The sequence below is a fragment of the Haliotis rufescens genome, unplaced genomic scaffold, assembly GCF_023055435.1.
Source record: "Haliotis rufescens isolate VD_foot unplaced genomic scaffold, xgHalRufe1.0.p SCAF_7, whole genome shotgun sequence".
NCBI lineage: Eukaryota > Metazoa > Mollusca > Gastropoda > Lepetellida > Haliotidae > Haliotis > Haliotis rufescens.
In genome coordinates, this window is record NW_025964361.1 from 47,072,605 (window position 1) to 47,094,308 (window position 21,704).

Genomic DNA, 21,704 nt, shown 5'->3' on the forward strand with positions numbered 1-21,704 from the left:
ATCAAACGACACAGACCATTAAGTTTAATATTGCCAGTGATATATCTGTGGCGACAGTTTGCCACTACACAATCCTGGGGAATATACATACAGAAGGGCAGGCGATATGGCTCCCTGGGCACAGCATGGTACTGGTATTAAAGCATGCTGTTTGTGAGTGATCAGGCCACAAAGTTAAAAAAAATTCAAAGGAGCCACTTGGCTCCTAAATTATTTTTTCAAGGAGCCAAATAGAATTTCAAGGAGCCAAGACAAAATGTAAGGAGCCAAAAGTAATGACTTGTAATTTAACTGCATAACAAAAAAAAAAAATCCATTAGTTTGAATAATCAGTTTTAAATCATGAACAACAACTGTTGACGTGTTGTTGAAGCTTTTGAGTTTTTCAGACAAACAAGCTTTAGAACATTGTGTCAGTAACATCATCTGACAGTTTACCGGTGCCAGTTGCAGGTTTTGGTTCATCGAACGTGTCGATAGACGACGAAACTTCCGTGTCAGCTTCGCCATTCAAAGCATTCCGTATTATCTTGAGTATACTGCGCATTTATTTCCAAAAAAACACAGCTGTGTAGAAGGGGGTGCGCATTATACACGAAATAATGAGTTTTGATGTTTTTCCCCCATGGAAAGACATTACCGTGAGAACGTAACACCGGAAATACCATGTCAACAAATCCATACTGAAGTACGCAAACAAATCATGTAATTACACTGTCTGACTATAAAAAGTGTTCTTTGTATATCTGGACTTATGTTAGTAACTTATTTCATTAATTTTATTCAAAATTACTTTTAATATTGTTTTAATTTATTTCGGCGAAATCGTGTGTGAAGCGATCGGAAGATCTAACAAACGGTTATTAAGAGAAACCACGGTCAGATTACCGCTATTGATGCCTTGAAACGAACTTTCGTTGACAGAGAATGGATACATTTGTCATAAATGCCATACTTTGACTCGTTAAAGGTCATATTTGTTTTTGTTGGACGATTCTATGTCAACACGTAATTCACGCGATCACGTGCACGGGAGCCTTGACGGTGACTGGTCAGACTGTGTGTTCCATGTAAAACCATGTAATACCCGGTAATATATAGCAATCAGCTGCTTCGCTTACGCTTAGGGTTATTATTATTTCAAATATGTTTGGTAAAAGCTGCATCTAAATTAACAAGATATTGGAATATATTATTCCTGATAAAAAGAAGAAGTTTCAGATACATTTTTTGCCGATCCTTGCATTAAAACCCTGTAAAGTTATATCATTGGGTGTGACTTGACTGAATCACCGGTAAATTCCAAGAAATTGTGTGTACAGCTGATTGCTGTGTCCGGCTTAGTTTACGAGAAGATACACATGGTAATCTTAATCCCTGGATATAAAACAATGCCTAGCAGAACAAAAAAATACAATTTAAACGGTAAATCAACATGTCTGGTGATTTTTTATCTATGTGTTTATCCCTTTCAACACCGTAGGCCGGTTTTCCGGCCAAGCCGTAGTCACGTCAAAATAGTTTATATTTGTATGGACCTACCTATAATATCATTCATTTATTAAATCTATCACATTTCACAATGTCTGAAATACGTATTCCATATCAATTTATCATTTTTTTATCAATAAATAAAAAAATTATTCACTATTTCCCGCGATGTTATTGAAAATATAATTCTCGGACACACATTTCAACAACGGGTCCACATCGAACATGTCAAAGAGCAAAATAAAGACGTTTTAAGCAAATCTTTGATATATTATACAAAGTAATAAATAAATTCAACAAAAATATATCTAAAAGTAATCAAACTTACATCTAAGTTATTATTTCCATCTTTTCGTGCGATCGCATGTAATGTAAGTCAAATGACATCTCAGCTTTCGTCGCCTTAAATTCTCGGCTCGGACACGATGTTTAATGCAAAAATATATGCATGAAAAATCTGTCACAGCTCGTAACCTAGCACGATAGATTCACGAAGTTCCATATTTTTAATATATATATATCGTGATTTCCTGCCTTTTAGTTCAGAATAACATGATTTAACAAAAATCTTTCGCCAACTTCTGAAATTTATCAAACACGAGCTTGGTATCACCGCTGAAATTTGATTGGCTGCCTGCCTTACAAGTAGTTAGAAATGTAGACAGTGATAGTAATTTCCAATATTACTTGCCTCCGGACAAGTTAAAGTAAGTGATTTTGTTGCCCAACCTCGTATTTCTACTTTCCCCGAGAGTCGGGAATTGGCAAATTTCCACCCCTGTTTCCCCCCCCCCCCAAAAAAAATAAATAAATAAATACTGAATCTGCTAGAGAGGGGTGCGCACTATACTAAAGAAAATACGGTATTCATCATTTGCCGATTGACAACGATTTGTTGTTGTTTTGACTTGCGCAAATATAGAAAAATACTTCGTGTTTTTGAACGGCGAAACGACCGCCTTAGCTGTCACCTGGGCGGATGTCGTACAGCGCATGCGTGGGTACTAAACTCTTAACATCGTTAGTGCATTACTTAATAACGGAAAGTGCTTCCTTCATTCCAGGTATGGAGCTTCATATCGAAAGCGAAAACAGAACACATGGCCAACAGTGATCTTGTCGATGTTATTATGTTCTGATATCGAATTTTTTCACCGAAGTTACGCACTTATATTAAAAACGATCTTTTTTAATATCTTATGACAAGAGATATTTAGTCGCCAAACTTAATTAAAGACAAGGAGCCAGTTGGCGACTGACATGAAAATACCAGTCGCAAAATACAAAACTAGATCGCCATGGCGACCAATTTAGTCGCAACTTTGTGGCCTGGTGATGCAACTGTACCAGGGTGTGGAGTCATCCCACAGAGGACATCCTTACCTTGACAGCTTGCTGACGGGGATAACCTGGTTCCAATCCCATCACGGAACTTGGAGTGTGAGTGAGTTGGATTTAATGCCGCTTTTAACAGTATCACATCACGGCGTGTCAGCTTAATGTTGGAGGAAAGTCCGAAGTGATGCAGGTCTCAGACGTTTACCACTTCGGTGAAACCCACGAGCACAGGTATGGTGCTGACAAACCTAGAAACATAATCGGGGCGAACCAGGCACGGAACTCGGAAATTTTGTGGCCGCTTCATTGGTGCCCCATGTGGGGCTGAGCACTTCATATTAAATTTGAGGAAAAATAAGCCTCAGTACCCTACTATGCGGCCTGGTATGTGCCTTTTGACAGGGGAGTATGTAGCAGGACGTGGAGTCATCCCATAAATAGTGAGTGAGTATGGTTTTACGCAGCCTTTAGCAATATTCCAGCAATATCACGGCGGGGGGACACCAGAAATGGGCTTCACACATTGTACCATTGTCGCGAGTCGAACCCGGGTCTTCGGCATGACAAGCAAACGCTTTAACCACTAGGCTACCCGACTGCCCCTCATCACATAAATAATCAAGTCTGGTCCAGACAATTCAGTGATTCACATCAAGAGCATCGATCCACACAATAGGGATATGATGACATGCAAGCCTGGCCACCGGATCCCCTTAGTCGCCTCTTACGACAATTTTGGGTTGCTGAAGACCGATTCTAACCCGGATCTTGACAGGTATCTTGCTATGTGAAACCCCAGGTGAGTATTGCCGTGACATGTGACCACACTCACAGATGCACATGGACAGAGGCAAAATAGAAAGTAACTTGAAACTACAGTATGAGCAGAAATATTTTCATAAATAATGCTACTCATTGGTTTGAAAATATGCAACAGACTGGATCCAAGAGTAAAAATATGTTTAATACCCAAAGAAAAATGTCAATACCTAATGTGAACTATAACCTGGGATTATATAAACCAGCTGATCCTGATGCAACAAAGGGACTCAACTCTACACAACACAGTATGGTGATTGGGCTGACAGATCAAGCATGATGAGGTGTTAATGTCATTCAAGCCTATGATAAGCATATGACACAGTTAAGGGACAACTCCATAAAGAATGAGATCTTGCAATCTACATTTAGTTACTTTAATAACAAGCATTACTGTTATTTAAAAAAACAAAACCACTAAATTTATCATCAAAAAGAAAACCCAAAACTAATAAACTTTCTAAATATCTTATTTATATAAGAAAGTAAAATATAAGTATCTGATCTACACAACCAGAATTAGAAACAAATCTCAGCGGGGACTCTTGAAAAGGTTGAGGAAAGCTTGCAAGTACAGCATCTGTTGAGGGATATCCATTGCGGACACAAAGAATGAGTTGCCTGTGACTACTCAGGTTTCCATTATTATTGAAGACCGGCGTGTCATGTCCTTATTCCCTGCAGGTACCGACTTGTGTTCACAAATTAAACCTGACACAATAATTCATAGAAATTGAAAGAAAAAAGAAAAAATCAACTGGTATCTCTATAGCTTTTCACCCCATAAAAATCATTCACAACTGACTAAAAATTCCTTTCAGCTTCAACATGTAATCTCTGGTCTGTCATCTGTCTTATGGAATAAACAACAGTCTTTGAGACAATAAGTTATGAAATTGATTCTTTGCAAAATTTCACTCTTTTTTAAGTTCTTTCATAGTTTTCTGATAAGAAAACCACTGTCATATCCACAACACTTTCTCAGATGAGTGACACACCACCAAATTGAGCGGATTGTTTTTTACTTTACAAGAACATGCAATTTCATATAAGTGGAAACTCTAAATCATCAGAAAAAGCAAAAATGATATAGCATATTTCCATGAACAATGTTCTAAACATTTCCCTTCAACCAAATCAATAAATATCCACAACACATGGCAGACAAATCTAAGAATACACTTACAGTGCAAGTCCCACTGACACCATGGCCTGCACTGATTCCTTGACACCGACTCTTTCAACTACCAACACCTGGTGGCGCTTGCCTACCACAGCTGTTACTGTCTTGTGGCCACAATCTGGTGAGAGCTCTATAGCCATGTCCTCCTTGGCGTCTCTCTCGGCTGCATGACTTAATCACAACGGCAAACACATCCCCACCAAAAAAAAATAACCACAACCTTTACTGTGTTTGACTAGTGCAGCCTGCCGATTCTAGGCCCGGTCAAGACATTTAACGTATATCACTCAGAATTTCAAATATTGGGTGCTACGAAGTTGATTTGTTGCTGTTTATCTTTGCAGAAATCAAGTCAACAAATAACACAATGTTTTTTACTTTCTTCTCCCTGCAACAACACGACATGAATTTCACAAATACTTGTTAGTGTAGTCTTGGATTAGCATTGAATTCACCATATTGTATTTAATCTTCGATGACGGATATATTTGCCTGAGAACCAGGCTGTTTATTTTCAGGGTCATTAACCTCATGTATTTGTTTCATACAAATAAAACATGGAAGAAGAAAACTTTATTATCAACAAATAGACACAAACTGTAAGACATTGTATCAGTGTCTAGTTTCTTCTCAAGTAAAAGGAGTGGCTATATCCTCGAAGGGGGTTGAAGTAGTGTAAAATTATTGTCCCCCTGAGAGGGTATGTAAGACCGCGTCTGTCAAAGTATATTTATTTCTACCACGGTTTTAATCGTAGTATATGTGTTATTTTAATGTTTGCTAAATTTGTCAATAATCGCCAACAGCTGAAGAGATGATGTAAATCTGGCTGGGGTCCATGCAGGTAGCAAAAGTACTGTAAGTCCCCATGGACCCTAGCATGGTGAGCTCGCTTCAGTGGCTGGCGATCTATAGCTCATTTTTATCTTGTATTGTTACGTACATTTATGGTGTTATATTTTTATGTCTAACTACTAGTTTTAGATATAATCTGTAATAAATCTAGTTATTTTACTGTCCCTCGTTGACAGGTTTTTATTTCGTATAAATATGTGTATTATTAATGTACTTCTCGTCACTGTGACGTTAAATCTTAACTCACTCACTCAAGTAAAAGGACTTGTGCAGGCAATTAAGCATACCAGGAAATACAAAATCATCTTCAAAGGGTCATCTGGACTAAATTGTTGATTAATATAAATATCTTCACACAATGAACTTTTCTTTCTTTTTTAATCTTTTTTTTTCAAGACAGCAAGAACCATTCATGAAGTACATGACACTAGATTTATACCCTGGGAAGTACATTCATATCTAACACTTCAACCATTGCAAACCATTTAAATATTAATAAATCTCCATACTGCAAATATTATGTCTTATATAAAAGCAATTTTAAAACATGGAAAGAATCTGACAAGTAACTATTTGAACCATGCAGTGAGTGAGTGAGTGAGTGAGTGAGTGAGTGAGTGAGTGAGGTTTTGACACTTTCAACAACATTCCAGCCACATCATGGCAGAAGACAACAAAAACTCGGCTAATGACGTTTGTTTGTTTGATGTTTAACGCCACACTCAGCAATATTCAAGCTATACGTAAATAATTGAGTCTGGACCAGACAATCCAGGGATTGACATCATTAGCATCATTCTACGCAATTGGGATACGATGACATGCATCAACCAAGTCAGCAAGCCTGACCACCCGATCCTGTTACTCACCTCTTACAACAAGCAGTTGCCTTTTACCGCAAGCATGGGTTGCTGAAGACCTATTCTACCCCGGATCTTCACGTGTCCTACTGACATTGATTGATAGGGGATAGAAATAACTTAGTCCACAACATCTGGGTATGTCAACATGCAATCAGGTGAGGTCACCGAGCTTGACCACTGTATCCACCGAGTCGTTTCTTACAACAAGCATAGGTCGTTAAGATCCTTGAACCCAGAATCCACATGAGTGAGTGAGTGAGTATAGTTTTACGCCGCTTTTAGCAATATTCCAGCAATATCATGGCGGGGGACACCAGAAATGGGCTTCACACATTGTACCCATGTCGGGAATCGAACCTGGGTCTTCGGCGTGACGAGCGAACGCTTTAACCACCAGGCTACCCGACCGCCTAGAATCCACATGAGGGTCTTTAGGAAATATATACAGGAGGTAAGCGAATAAAAGTCCCAAGAGCTGATGAACATGAGGTAACAATGGCTGATCCTGCCAATGTGTGTCATTGTACTCAGTACTGACCATTGACAACAGTCGTTATTTGTTGTTTTTTTACTTTGAAAATACTCAATTAGTATCTAACTACACATTGTCAAAGACCTAGAAATCTGATAACAGCATATTGTCGCATGTCAAGGATTTATTTGTTTGTTGCCACACTCAGCAATATTCCATCTATATAACGACTGTCTGTAAGTAATCGAGTCACAACCAGACATTCCAGTGGTTGACATCATGAGCATCGATCCATGAAATTGGGGAATGACGACATGCATCAACCAAGTCAGCGAGCCTGACCACCTGATCCCATTAGTCGCCTATTTTGACAAGCATAGTCGCCTATTTTGACAAGCATAGTCGCCTATTTTGACAAGCATAGTTGCCTATTTTGACAAGCATAGTCGCCTATTTTGACAAGCATAGTCGCCTATTTTGACAAGCATAGTCGCCTATTTTGACAAGCATAGTTGCCTATTTTGACAAGCATAGTCGCCTATTTTGACAAGCATAGTTGCCTATTTTGACAAGCATAGTCGCCTATTTTGACAAGCATAGTCGCCTATTTTGACAAGCATAGTCGCCTATTTTGACAAGCATAGTCGCCTATTTTGACAAGCATAGTTGCCTATTTTGACAAGCATAGTCGCCTATTTTGACAAGCATAGTTGCCTATTTTGACAAGCATAGTTGCCTATTTTGACAAGCATAGTCGCCTATTTTGACAAGCATAGTCGCCTATTTTGACAAGCATAGTCGCCTTTTACAGCAAGCATAGATCTTCATGGGTACACATGTCAAGGAAATGAACATGGAAATGATTGTGGTAAACATATCCGCTAAACCATCTATATTGCAAATAATTTCTCTTAAAGGCGACTATGAACAGAAACATTAACGTGAATGGTATTACCTTTCAGTTGCCAATTATCCTCTAATAAAAACCTATTTATGATTATTCGAGGTGGAATCGGATGCATACAGTATTGGGAATGCTGAGGGTTTTCTTATTTCAGTTCTATGGGGTACCAATCTCGATCAAGCTATTTCTATTTTTAGTTACCAATAAAAGTTTTAAATTGACAAAAACCATGTTTCCCTCGTTTATTTACTTACTAGATCTGAGGTTATTATTACGTTGTTGGTATAGTGGGTTTTCTTTGAAAATTTTCACAATTCATATGGCCCAATGATTTGTTTACCTTGTGCAACCAACGCCAAGTTCTAAAAATCATGAAAAGACATCCAGGTTGTCCGCATTGTTCTTCAAGGAGTATGCTGTTATTAATTACATCATCTTTTAAAAAATTATACAAAGCTTCACAGATTAATTCTGAATGAACCAATGTTCTTCAGATTTCTCTCAAAATAAGTTTGTAGCGTTTACTTGACTGCAGTACATGTCCTTTTGCAGTTTGATTGTTGCCAATTATTTGAATGTGAATTCCCTCACTAAATATGAGGTTAAATTTAAATGACAAATCCTCTACAAATCCAGGTTTTGGCTTGATATATGCAAACCTCAGTATATTGTAATGGTTAATCATATTTTTAATAGGTTTTTTTTATATATATATCTCCAGTATTATGGGTTTTTCAACATGTTGCACTTATGCAAAAACCGCCACCATTTTCAAAGAGCCATACTTTCGTAAGTAACGGTAGTTTTCAATCTATGAAAAAGCTATAAAATTGACTTTTAAAACTATGGTAATTGACAGGTCTCTGCCGAATATGAGCATGCAATTTTCTAGTTCTAGTTTCCTGCGTGACAATTGTGACATGCAAAGCAGTAATCGGTATGCCTGCATGACTATTGTTGCAACACCTTATTCTAAGGTATAACATGAATACCTAACTCAACACATCAGACTGACCAGTCCTTGTTTTTGCCCCTTAATGTCGATTGCCAGGCAGGATAACAACAAGAACCATCTTTTAACATCTTTTGGTATGACACGTCCAGGGATCGAACCCTCGACCTTCCGCTCTACGGGGCAGACATACCACAAGACCACGGAGTCCGTCCCCACACCATATATGATTTCATCTAGGCCTTGACTGGAAATGAGGACCATCATCTCCCTATACAAGTGGACCCGTGAAGATCCGGGGTAGAATAGGTCTTCAACCCATGCTTGTCTCCCCCCGTAAAGATCCGGGGTAGAATAGGTCTTCAACCAATGCTTGCCGTAAAAGGTGACTATGCTTGTCGAAAGAGGCGACTAACAGGATCAGGTGGTCAGACTCGCTGGCTTGGTTGATGCATATCATCGTGTACCAATTGCATGGATCAATGTTCATGATGTCAATCACTGGATTGTCTGGTCCAGACTCGAATATTTACACACCTTCTTTCAGTGGCATTTAGAAGTTGGTGTGATGAAGAAAGACAAGTTCTATGGATGAACAATAAAGAAGTATTTCATCCATAGAACTTGTCTTTCTTTCTTTACAGACAGCCGTCATATAGCTGGAATATTGCCGAGTGCGGTGTTAAAACAACAAACAACAAACAAACAAACAATCAATCAATCAAACCAATACTAAGTGGCTGTGCTAATGTCACTCAGAAATGTTACAAGGAATTAAGTCATCAAACCAGGAAACACCACAGCCTTGTTGAAGTTAAACACAGATATACTTCACAAACACAAGTTAATGAACACCCAAAATTGGAAGACTGTGTGCTGTAAAACCCACCTGCCATGACACATTGGTTATAGTCACATGAAATATATTGGGTATTATTTAACTTCTTTTGAGTAGTTTAATTTAAGAAGTGAAGGAGTGAGACAGACAGACAGACAGGGAAAGAAAGAGTTGGACAATATTTCAGATGCATCAGTTTATAGAAGATTAATGTAGGAGAAAAGCACCTAATGTAGCCATAAATTGAACAACAGATGCTACCATCCTAACAACAACTTAATCCCATTAAACCTGAAGAAACAGATTGCAGCACTTAAAGAGGTTTATGGGTTCTAGATGGACATTTGCCTTCAATAACCATAAATCACAGCTGTAACATTGACTGTTGACAAATTAACACAGGCCAGAGTTATCTTGATAATATTGATATATCAGATACCCAAAATCATAAAGTATTCAAGATTATATGACAAGTTTTATCTGTAAGTTTAGTTCCTTTAGAGAAAAGCTTGCCAACATCATATGAAAGAGATAGCATCTTGCTGATAAACTTTTATGTGAATATTACAACTTAAGGGAAATATACAATTTATACCATAATCACAAACAAACTTACGTGGTCAGTTGAGAGATGAACATGGGTCATAATGTCCCGAAACAAAATATATATTTTAGAATAATAGATTGTTACAAAGACTTGTGGCATTAATTTGAACAAGTTTTTTCGTACAGCTGCAGATGTTTGGCATATTACCCCTTTATGTGGATATTGATGGATTACATTCCTCAAAAAAGGTAACTGCCCGATATTATACATATAACTTTTGTCGGTTGTAATTACAATATTTGCATTTCGTTTTCATTCATTTGCTGTAGCAAGGGAGGCCTCAAAGATGTCTGATCAAATATATATCCAGCAATTGAAATCAGTTTTCAAAAGTACTACACCTATGGCTATTAGTATTTTTAATATATATAGTAAAAGCTGCAACTAAAATAACTCAATTTTGCAATAAATTATTTCTGATGAAACAGTTTCAGATACAATTCATCTGATCATTGCATCAAAATTCTTTGAAGTTATATTATTGGGCATTTCTTAACCGAATCACTGGTAGATTGGAATATAAATACAGTCGATTGCAATTTACGGCTTAGTTTCTGAGAAAATACAGACGATAACCTCTATTTGTGCAAATAAAACAATGCCTAGCAGAACAGAAACTACAACTTAAATGGTTAACAATCATGTCTAGTGATGATGTATCTCAAATTTCACATTTTTAATGACCAAGTACATTATTACCTGTTCATTTACCTGAATTCTCAGAAGGGATACAATACAGTTTTTAACTCTGCATACTATAATGTCAACTGTGAGCTTCACCTTTTCAATTCACGTATGCATTAACCAACAATAACATCTCTTGGCGGCAGATTTCTATTGTATCCTTTGTTATTATACAAGGTTTCTCATTCTTAGAATCCCAAATACCGTATTCGACATAATAAGCGCCTCGCTCTAATAAGCGCCCACAGCGATATTTGCTAATATATTGGCTAGTGAACAATCCCAATTAGCACCCCTTCCGATTGATCAATATACACAAGACTCATTTATTCGTGTATAATACGTGTGTTATATGCATCTTTAATTATTGGAAATTAAATTCTGGAAAAATATATCTGTGTGCTAGTGAACAATCCCAATTAGCACCCCTTCCGATTGATCAATATACACAAGACTCATTTATTCGTGTATAATACCTGTGTTATATGCATCTTTAATTATTGGAATTTAAATTCTGGAAAAATATATCTGTCGGATATAAACATTTCAGGGTGACAACATAAACCACGAAATTTACGATCTTTCAACTGTTGTTTTTCACCAAAATAATTTTCTAATAAGAGCCCCCTATTTCTAATTTTGAGAGCGCCCTGGTCAAATACGGTAGGTGTTGGTTTGCACAGCACTGAACACAAGTAAAACCAGTCAAGGTAATAGTCCACAATAAGCAAATTTTGAAAATGTGAAGTAAAAGCTGATAAATATTACAATAATTTAATAGTTGGAGTGTTGTTTCCCATTGACATTTGATCGAAACATTCTATATAGCGAACCAAATTCATATGGCAGCATGAACTAATTCCTTATAATAGCTGTACTTCAACTACATTGCACTGCATGTTAATTGAAATAAAAATAAAAAAGAATTGAAATGACACTGATAACAATCTTACCAGATTTCAAATCAATTATTGGTATCGACTTTCAGCATCGCAGTATAATTAATCTTCCATCTTAATGCAATGTATTATATACGATCAATATCAGTTACCACAGCATGGTGTGTTGGGAACATATACATGATTTATGAACACTTTACAGAAGTTGTTAATCCGGCGTTTTTCAAAACACTAAGTACTACATGTATATACTATTATATCAATACAGCCATGCACCAGATTAGTCACAGGGATTTCACACCACCTTCACCAATGTTTCAGCTTATGATGTTTGTTTGTTTGTTTGTTGCTTAACGCCGCACTCAGCAATATTCCAGCTATATGTAGGCTGTCTGTACAGTCGAGACGAGACAATCCAGTGATTGACATCATGAGCATCAACCAAGCAATTGGTATAAGATGACATGCACCATCAACCAAGTCAGCCAGCCTTACCACCCAATCCCCTTAGTCGTCTCCATTTTTCAGCAAGCATGGATCGCTGATGACCAATTCTAACCCGGATATTCATGGGTGGAAATATTGTTGAAGGAAGGACAGAAGTGCTGCAGGTCATAAACATAGACCCTGATTCATGAGGATGGGCATAGTGCCAGCAGACCACAGGTCATCATGAACAAATCTAGGATTGAGTGAGTGAGCGAGTATGGTTTTACGCCGCTTTAAGCAATATTCCAGCAATATCACGGCGGGGGACACCAGAAATGGGCTTCACACATTGCACCCATGTCGGGAATCGAACCCGGGTCTTCAGTGTGACGAGCGAACGCTTTAACCACTAGGCTACCCGACCGCCCCATCTAGGATTGAATCTGCAACTAGGTGGTGGGATGTGAAATGGGCTTAGTGTCACTGTCAAGATACACAGAACATGCACGCACATGCGTGTGGCTGTTTGTACTAGTCCGGACTTGTGTGGATGTTTTAGTGCTTGCCCATTGAGAAACCATACAGAGGTCTGTTCCATAAAGCTATCGTAGCACTAAGGTGATCATAACTCCCATATTTTTACACAGACTAACGACTGTCGTTGCTCTATGATCGCTTTGTGGAACAGGGCCTAGCAGTTTAACATGGAATCCCTTAATCATACACATTACATCGACTCCGAGCAAACCAGTCCTTAATTATAACGCCAGGCAGGGCAACAACAAATAGAATGTTTTACCATCTTTTGGTATGACCTGACAGCGGATGGAATCACAGACTCTATCCACTACACCATGGAGTAAATGTATTGGATTAAGAGCAACAACCCATGGAGCATTGCTTCAACATAATTGTCCAAATCACCAACTGGTTAAGTCGTCTCTAACCACCACAAATGGGGTGCCTGTGCCTATTCTAACCCAGGTCTTCACCAGTGAACCAATAAACAAATCTTGTAGACCTTATGACCTTTGCAAAATCTAGGAAAATTAGTATACAGTCAAGTCTCGTTAATCCGACACTCGTTAATCCGACAATCGGCTTTATCCGACACTAATGATGGGAACCGATTAAATCAGTGCTATTTAGTCCCGTTAATCCGACAGTCTCGCACTCCGACTCCGACACACATAATTTGCAAGAATTACCGAAATCACTCATTAATCAGTCTCGTTAATCCGACACAGTGATCAGCGTACTCCATGGTCATCTGCCCGCAAGTACACAGCCCCGTGTTTTGATGCGAGACGAGTCGGCGAGTAGCTGCATACAGTGATCGCTCGCTATTGCGCTACCAATGGGGTCCAAATAATTGGTGGGCGTTATAGACGATGAGCCGTTTAACCGAGGCCGAGGCGGGGGAGCGTGCTCGGCAAATCTCAAATCATCAATAGGCCTATGTGTTTATCTCACGTCACGTCAAAATAGTATATATTTTTATGGACCTAGATCTACCTGTAATATCATTCATTTATTAAATCTGTCATATTTCACAATGTCTGAAATACGTATTCCATTCTAATTTATCATTTTTTATCAATAAATTAAAAAATTATTCACTATTTCCCGCGATGTTATTGAAAATAAAATTCTCGGACACACATTTCGACAACGGGTCCGCATCGAACATGTCAAAGAGCAAAATAAAGACTATTTTAAGCAAATCTTTAAATATATTATACAAAGTGATAAATAAAATCAACAAAAATATATCTAAAAGTAATCAAACTTACATCTAAGTTATTATTTCCATCGTTTCGTGCGATCGCGTGTAATGTAAGTCAAATGACATCTCGGCTTTCGTCGCCTTGAATTCTCGGCTCGGACACAACGTTTAATGCAAAAATATATGCATGAAAAATCTTTGTCACAGCTCGTAACCTAGCACGATACATTCGCAAAGTTCCATATTTTTAATATATATCGTGATTTCCTGCTTAAAACGTTCAGAATAACACGATTTAACAAAAAATCTTTCGCTAACTTCTGAAATTTATCAAACACGAGCTTTGTATCACAGCTTGATTGGCTGCCTGAGGTCACGTGCTCAAAATTGACCAATCACGAAACTTGTAGCAGATTTCGGCAAGAAAGCGTCATTAGAAACAAATTTTTATCCAATGAAATCGCTTGTTATAACTACGGGGAAAAAACAGGCAATGTTACGAAAGCGCGATTACGAAATGAATGACCGCCGTGTTGTGACAGCAACTACATGTGTGTGACAGTTTAGCCTTAAATTGGATTGCCCACTAATTAAGAATATAAACTTCACTTGTGCTTCTCTTTTATTGCATGCATGCGCTTCTAAGATCAAAGGATGTATAGTGTGAAAAGTTAACTAGTAGAACAATCCTATTTCCGGGACCTGCCGCGGATGTTTTCAAACAGATTATTAGAACTCCATTCAGCGATAAACCGCAAACAGCAAATAAACAACGAACAACAATAAAATCATGTCTGTGTAAAACTCTCAGTATTAAAAGTGTACATAAATTTTGGGAGCCATGCGTTACCGCGCGTAATAACCGAAGTAGCGCTTTATCGAAGAGCGCAATAGCGAGCGATCACTGTATTTCAAAGGCTGCAGAGATAAATTTGCTTAACAATAAACAATTACTGCTTTAATTAAACAAAACAGGATTAATCACATGCCTTGATTACCTCAATCTCATTAAATCGGATACACGTTCTCGCCACCACTGAGGACATCCCATTACAGATCACGTCAGATCTTTCGCAAACTTTGACCGACCAACGAAATTACAAACAGGAAGTCAACATTAGCCACTAAGAAAGCAGCTTTCTCAAGCGGCACTTGTTTCAAATGATTGATTCAACGTTGATACTACCTAATTTCGTTTATCCGACATACTCGTTAATCCGACATAATCATATGCAACCAACAGCGTCGGATTAACGGGACTTGACTGTACATGATGCAAATTATTTTCCAAATACCGTATTCGACGTAATAAGCACCCATGGCAATATTTGTTAATGTATTGGCTAGTGAATAATCCCAATTAGCACCCCTTCCGATTGATCAATTGATCAATGTACACAAGACTTACTTATTTGTGCATAATACGCACTCGTGCACTCGTATACACCCTTAATTATGGGCAATTAAATTCTGGAAAAATATATCTGTCATATATAAAAATTTCAGGCTGTTAGCATAAACCATGAAATTTATCTTTCAACTCTGTTTTTTTCCCCACCAAAATAACATTCTACAAAGAGTCCCCTATTTCTAATTTTGATAGCACCCTGGGCCCTTATTACGTCGAATACGGTAATGTGTTTTGCAGAAAATGTATTCATCCATGATGCACCTGTAAACATAATTGTTATCCTTGAATGAAGGGTAGAACTAATACAATCCAAGTTTATGGATAAACACCTTGTTTGTTACAATTGTTCATCCACATATCTTATCCGAAAAAAATGATAAGTTGAAATGGAATATGTATTTCAGACATTTTGAAATGTGATAAATTTAATAAGTGAATGGTATTACAGGTAGGTTCACAAGATTATATACTATTTTGATGTGACTACGGCTTGGCCGGTCTACCAGCCTACGGTGTCTGGGGACTCCAGGTTTCTTGGCTGGTCTACATGCCTGCAGAGTTGAAAGAGTTAACTATCCCAGTGAGGCAGGGCAACAACCTAAGGGAGATAACTTTTGCATATAGCTGCCAGCACCCTCACAAACACTGCACCTTGCCAAAAACAAACAGACCATCGCTGTAGACACTAGTCAGTTATTTCAAAAGCATTAAAATGCACATATGCATCATATATAAACACATGCTTCTCAAAACCTAACACAAAAACATTTAATTTTCAATAAAACTTCAATAGAATCATAGCTATCTGAAAATGTGAAAAACACAAAAAACTTAATAACTGAAGCCATTCGTTTAAACTCAAAGTTGGTCAAAACATGTGAAATGAAAACTTTACCACTGACAATATAGTCTATACAAACTGCACAATATGTATCACCTAAGTGCCTAAATAAACACAAGATCATCCCAATATAGCTGCTCAAAAATTAGTACTATAAAATATAATGTATTTCCAGGATTTCTGTGTTTCAGACAATAAACTCAAATCAATTCAATAAAGAAACTCAGGGAAGTAAGTAAGTGAAAGTCTTCAGAGGTAAAAAGCATGTGTTTGACATGGTAAAGGAGCAAAATTTGATATAATTTTTTTAGTTTTTTTATAGTTTTTGTTTTTATATATATTTGGCCATCTTGACCATGCCACCAAACCATGTAATATTGAGCGAGTTAATATTTAACTACTAATATTTAACAACTTACATTTAACTTATCACTACGGAAATATTTCTTGATAAAACTCAAACCACCTTGTTTGTCATTCAGTCAGCTGATAAAACATGGAAGGTATTTACAACACCTTTCTAAGATGAATGCACACTGAGTAAATATGTATGTTGTTGTTTAAAAGCTGCACTTGTCTATAACAATCTACCAAGTCACCAAATCAGATTCTTTAAGTTGCCTTTTAAGACCAGCATACATTAAATTGAGGAAATAAGATTGTTTCTTGTTTAATGCCGTACTCTGCACTATTCCAGCTACGTGACAGCGGTCTGTAAAGTCAGGACCAGACAATCCAGTGATTGACATCATGAGCCATAATCTTCATAATTGGGATACAATGACATGAAACAACCAAGACAGTGAGCCTGACCACTCTTTCTTGTCAGTTGCCTCTAAAGACCAGCATAAGTTGATGATGACCTATTCCAGAGCTCCAGATAATGTTTTGGTGTTGTGGGTATTTTACCCATGCATTTTCAAATCATTGGGTATCAGTAATTCTATCTGGCTATTCAAATTTCTGTTACCCACTAGTTTTTACACATGTGGGTATTTAAGTTAAATATTTAAAAGCACTATTCATCTAGTCCCTGGAAACTGGTGTCGTGTGGATTCGAGAGCTTTATAGGACTCAAAAATACCATGATACTTCCACAAGAAAGTGTGATGGCAAATGATCATAATGTAACTGTCATCGTGGAGTTTGGCAAGGTTGACGGAATGCCCGTTTATAATTTCAAAATAAGTTGCTGATTTGCTAATCGAATATGCAGGGTTACTTCACAATATTTTGATGATACACACAAGTTTTATTTTTATAGCATATTTGTTATGTTCGTTGCTTATTTGATACGCTTTGATTTGATTTTACTGCATTTCTAATGCATATTTTACGCAGATACGCAGCTTATCTGGAGCTGGAATTCTAATGGGGATCTTAGCGGGTCAATACAGTCTTTCCATAACTAACATACCTGACTCCCTTTCTTTCTCTTACTCTTTCCCTCCAGAGGCAGCAGGCAGCCTGAAATGTCAAGACAAGTGAGTGAGTGAGAGCACTGGGACACCAACAGCATGGAAATGTGCGAGTGTTATGTTCCTTTGTTTGTTTGTTGCTTAAAGCCACACTCAGCAATATTACAGCTATATGACGGCCGTCTGAAAATATTCAAGTCTGAACCAGACAATCCAGTGATTAACATGTGTGTCGATCTACGTAATTGTGATATGACATGCATCAACCAAGTCAGTGAGCCTGACAACCTGATCCCATTAGTCGCCTCTTACAACAAGCAAGGGTTGCGGAACACCTTTTCTTACCCGGATCTTCACGGGTCAAGATATCTAATAAGAGCGAATGAGTATTATTTTAAGGCACTGGCAAGTGAGGCGAGGTGAAATGGGGGTTTAAAATTGTGTCCAAGATTATTGCACTTATATAGTGACAATGAGTGGAGTGGAGCGGTGTGGTACATGAGCTTTTGTACTAGTCCGGGCTAATGCCATTTTTATAGTACTCTGAGCCGACCAGTCCTTGTTTTAGCCCCTGTATGCAGAGCACCAGGCAGGTAACAACAAATACCATCTTTTAACATCTTTTGATATGACACGGCCAGGAATCAACCCCCCGACCTTCCACTCTTCCAGCAGATGCTCCATCACTAGACCACGGAGGCAGTCTCGTCTGTCAGGATATGATGACAAGATTCACCCAGGTTACAGTCATTCACTGAGTGAGTGAGAGTGAGAGAGAGAGAGAGAGAGAGAGAGAGAGAGAGAGAGAGAGAGAGAGAGAGAGAGAGAGAGAGACAGAGAGTGAGAGAGAGAGAGAGAGTGAGAGAGAGAGAGAGTGAAAGTGATGAAAGTGAGTGAGTGCCAGTTTGCAATTAAGCAGTACCTATAAAGCCATCTACCAAAAATAAATCCAACAAAATAACTACCACTTATTCTTTTTAGGAACTTGATGTTTCATAACAACTCAGAACTCAAAGCCACCGTACACCGCGTCGACACTTGAAATGTGGTCACTAGGCTATACTAACACTCATACCATCATATTAACTGTGGCAGGAATAGGGCGTGCAAGAATGTGTGATCATTGCTTAATACCACATCAGCAATACTGAAGCTGTTCACGGCAACTGTGTACACAAACAGCAACAAAAACGGCTTTCAAAAACAGAAAAAGAGACCAAGTTGGCACAACATTTTTACTGGATTATTAAAAAAAACCACTTATCTATACAGTACACAACACCAATCCTCATTTTCAACATTTAGAGGCCTTATTTTATATGAAACTTTAAAAGAGAAAATAAACATTTAAAAAAGTTTTCAAGTACTGTTGAAAACGTTGACAATAGTGTAGGTTTATGTCAACATGACGGATGATTCTCATCCGAGACTTTCGAGTGCTGCCTGTAATAGGGAGTGACACTCCTTCACCTAAAGAGATTTCTTTACATGATAAAAAAATGTATTGAAGATAAGAAGAAGTATTCATAGCTAGATTGTATAGCCATTCAGTCTTCACCAGCCACCGTGCCCCCTTTCTTAAGCACATTTTACATTGTTTACACTTCTAATCCAAAGTTGTTTGGAAGCACGTGCTCAACAGCCCACTCACTCATACATACAGGGGAGTCAGTAATGTTTCAAAGAAGTTGATAACTGAAAAATGTTTTACACATCAGCGAGTAGCACTTAATGCCACTTTGAAGAGTTTTCAGAAATATCACGACGTGTCAGCTTGATGTGGCAGTGATGCAGGTCTCAGACGTTTACCACTTTGGTGAAACCAACAAGCACGGTATGGTGCTGACAGCCCTGGAAACATAATCAGGGGAACCAGGATTTGAACCCACAATCATAGGTTTCTAGCGTGTCCAAGGGATGCAACTCTGCAAAGCGAATAGCAGCACCTTAGACGACTGGGCCAACTGTGCCTCTGTGAGGAATATGATACTGACCATGCTGCAGCCACATGCACGGTAACGGTGCTGACAAAACTAGAATAGCTAGTGCTCCAACACAAGCCACCCTGAATAGCTAGTGCTCTCAAAACAAGCCACCCTGAATAGCTAGTGCTCTCAACACAAGCCACCCTGAATAGCTAGTGCTCTCAACACAAGCAACCCTGAATAGCTAGTGCTCTCAACACAAATCACCCTGAATAGCTAGTGTTCTCAACACAAACCACCCTGAATAGCTAGTGCTCCAGTACAAGCCACCCTGAATAGCTAGTGCTCTCAACACAAGCAACCCTGAATAGCTAGTGCTCAAACACAGGCCACCCTGAATAGCTAGTGCTCCAGCACAAGCCACCCTGAATAGCTAGTGCTCTCAACACAAATCACCCTGAATAGCTAGTGTTCTCAACACAAACCACCCTGAATAGCTAGTGCTCAAACACAGGCCACCCTGAATAGCTAGTGCTCCAGCACAAGCCACCCTGAATAGCTAGTGCTCTCAACACAAATCACCCTGAATAGCTAGTGTTCTCAACACAAGCCACCCTGAATAGCTAGTGTTCTCAACACAAATCACCCTGAATAGCTAGTGCTCCAGTACAAGCCACCCTGAATAGCTAGTGCTCTCAAAACAAGCCACCCTGAATAGCTAGTGCTCTCAACACAAGCAACCCTGAATAGCTAGTGCTCAAACACAGGCCACCCTGAATAGCTAGTGTTCTCAGCACAAGCCACCCTGAATAGCTAGTGTTCTCAACACAAACCACCCTGAATAGCTAGTGCTCCAGTACAAGCCACCCTGAATAGCTAGTGCTCTCAACACAAGCAACCCTGAATAGCTAGTGCTCAAATACAGGCCACCCTGAATAGCTAGTGCTCCAGCACAAGCCACCCTGAATAGCTAGTGCTCTCAACACAAATCACCCTGAATAGCTAGTGTTCTCAACACAAACCACCCTGAATAGCTAGTGCTCAAACACAGGCCACCCTGAATAGCTAGTGCTCCAGCACAAGCCACCCTGAATAGCTAGTGCTCTCAACACAAATCACCCTGAATAGCTAGTGTTCTCAACACAAGCCACCCTGAATAGCTAGTGTTCTCAACACAAATCACCCTGAATAGCTAGTGCTCCAGTACAAGCCACCCTGAATAGCTAGTGCTCTCAAAACAAGCCACCCTGAATAGCTAGTGCTCTCAACACAAGCAACCCTGAATAGCTAGTGCTCAAACACAGGCCACCCTGAATAGCTAGTGTTCTCAGCACAAGCCACCCTGAATAGCTAGTGTTCTCAACACAAACCACCCTGAATAGCTAGTGCTCCAGTACAAGCCACCCTGAATAGCTAGTGCTCTCAACACAAGCAACCCTGAATAGCTAGTGCTCAAACACAGGCCACCCTGAATAGCTAGTGCTCCAGCACAAGCCACTCTGAATAGCTAGTGTTCTCAACACAAATCACTCTGAATAGCTAGTGCTCCAGCACAAGCAACCCTGAATAGCTAGTGTTCTCAACACAAATCATCCTGAATAGCTAGTGTTCTCAACACAAGCCACCCTGAATAGCTAGTGTTCTCAACACAATCCACCCTGAATAGCTAGTGCTCCAGCACAAGCAACCCTGAATAGCTAGTGTTCTCAACACAAATCACCCTGAATAGCTAGTGTTCTCAACACAAGCCACCCTGAATAGCTAGTGCTCTCAACACAAGCCACCCTGAATAGCTAGTGTTCTCAACACAAGCCACCCTGAATAGCTAGTGCTCCAACACAAATCACCCTGAATAGCTAGTGCTCCAACACAAATCACCCTGAATAGCTAGTGTTCTCAACACAAGCCACCCTGAATAGCTAGTGCTCCAACACAAATCACCCTGAATAGCTAGTGTTCTCAACACAAGCCACCCTGAATAGCTAGTGCTCTCAACACAAGCAACCCTGAATAGCTAGTGCTCTCAACACAAGCCACCCTGAATAGCTA

The 21,704-nt window shown here is 38.9% G+C and overlaps 1 protein-coding gene across 4 annotated transcripts in view; it reads right to left on the reverse strand.

Annotated features, from left to right (window-relative positions):
• Positions 1-21,704, reverse strand: part of LOC124143683 (putative bifunctional UDP-N-acetylglucosamine transferase and deubiquitinase ALG13) — a 146,091-nt gene that overhangs the window by 33,928 nt on the left and 90,459 nt on the right. For all 4 annotated transcript variants that reach the window (XR_006862317.2, XM_046512726.2, XM_046512723.2 and 1 more), the window contains one exon: positions 17,730-17,779. Coding sequence is in view for 3 of the 4 variants with exons in the window: in XM_046512726.2 (XP_046368682.1) it covers positions 17,730-17,779 (50 nt within the window). In the remaining variant the exon portion in view is untranslated. The remainder of the gene's footprint in view (positions 1-17,729; positions 17,780-21,704) is intronic.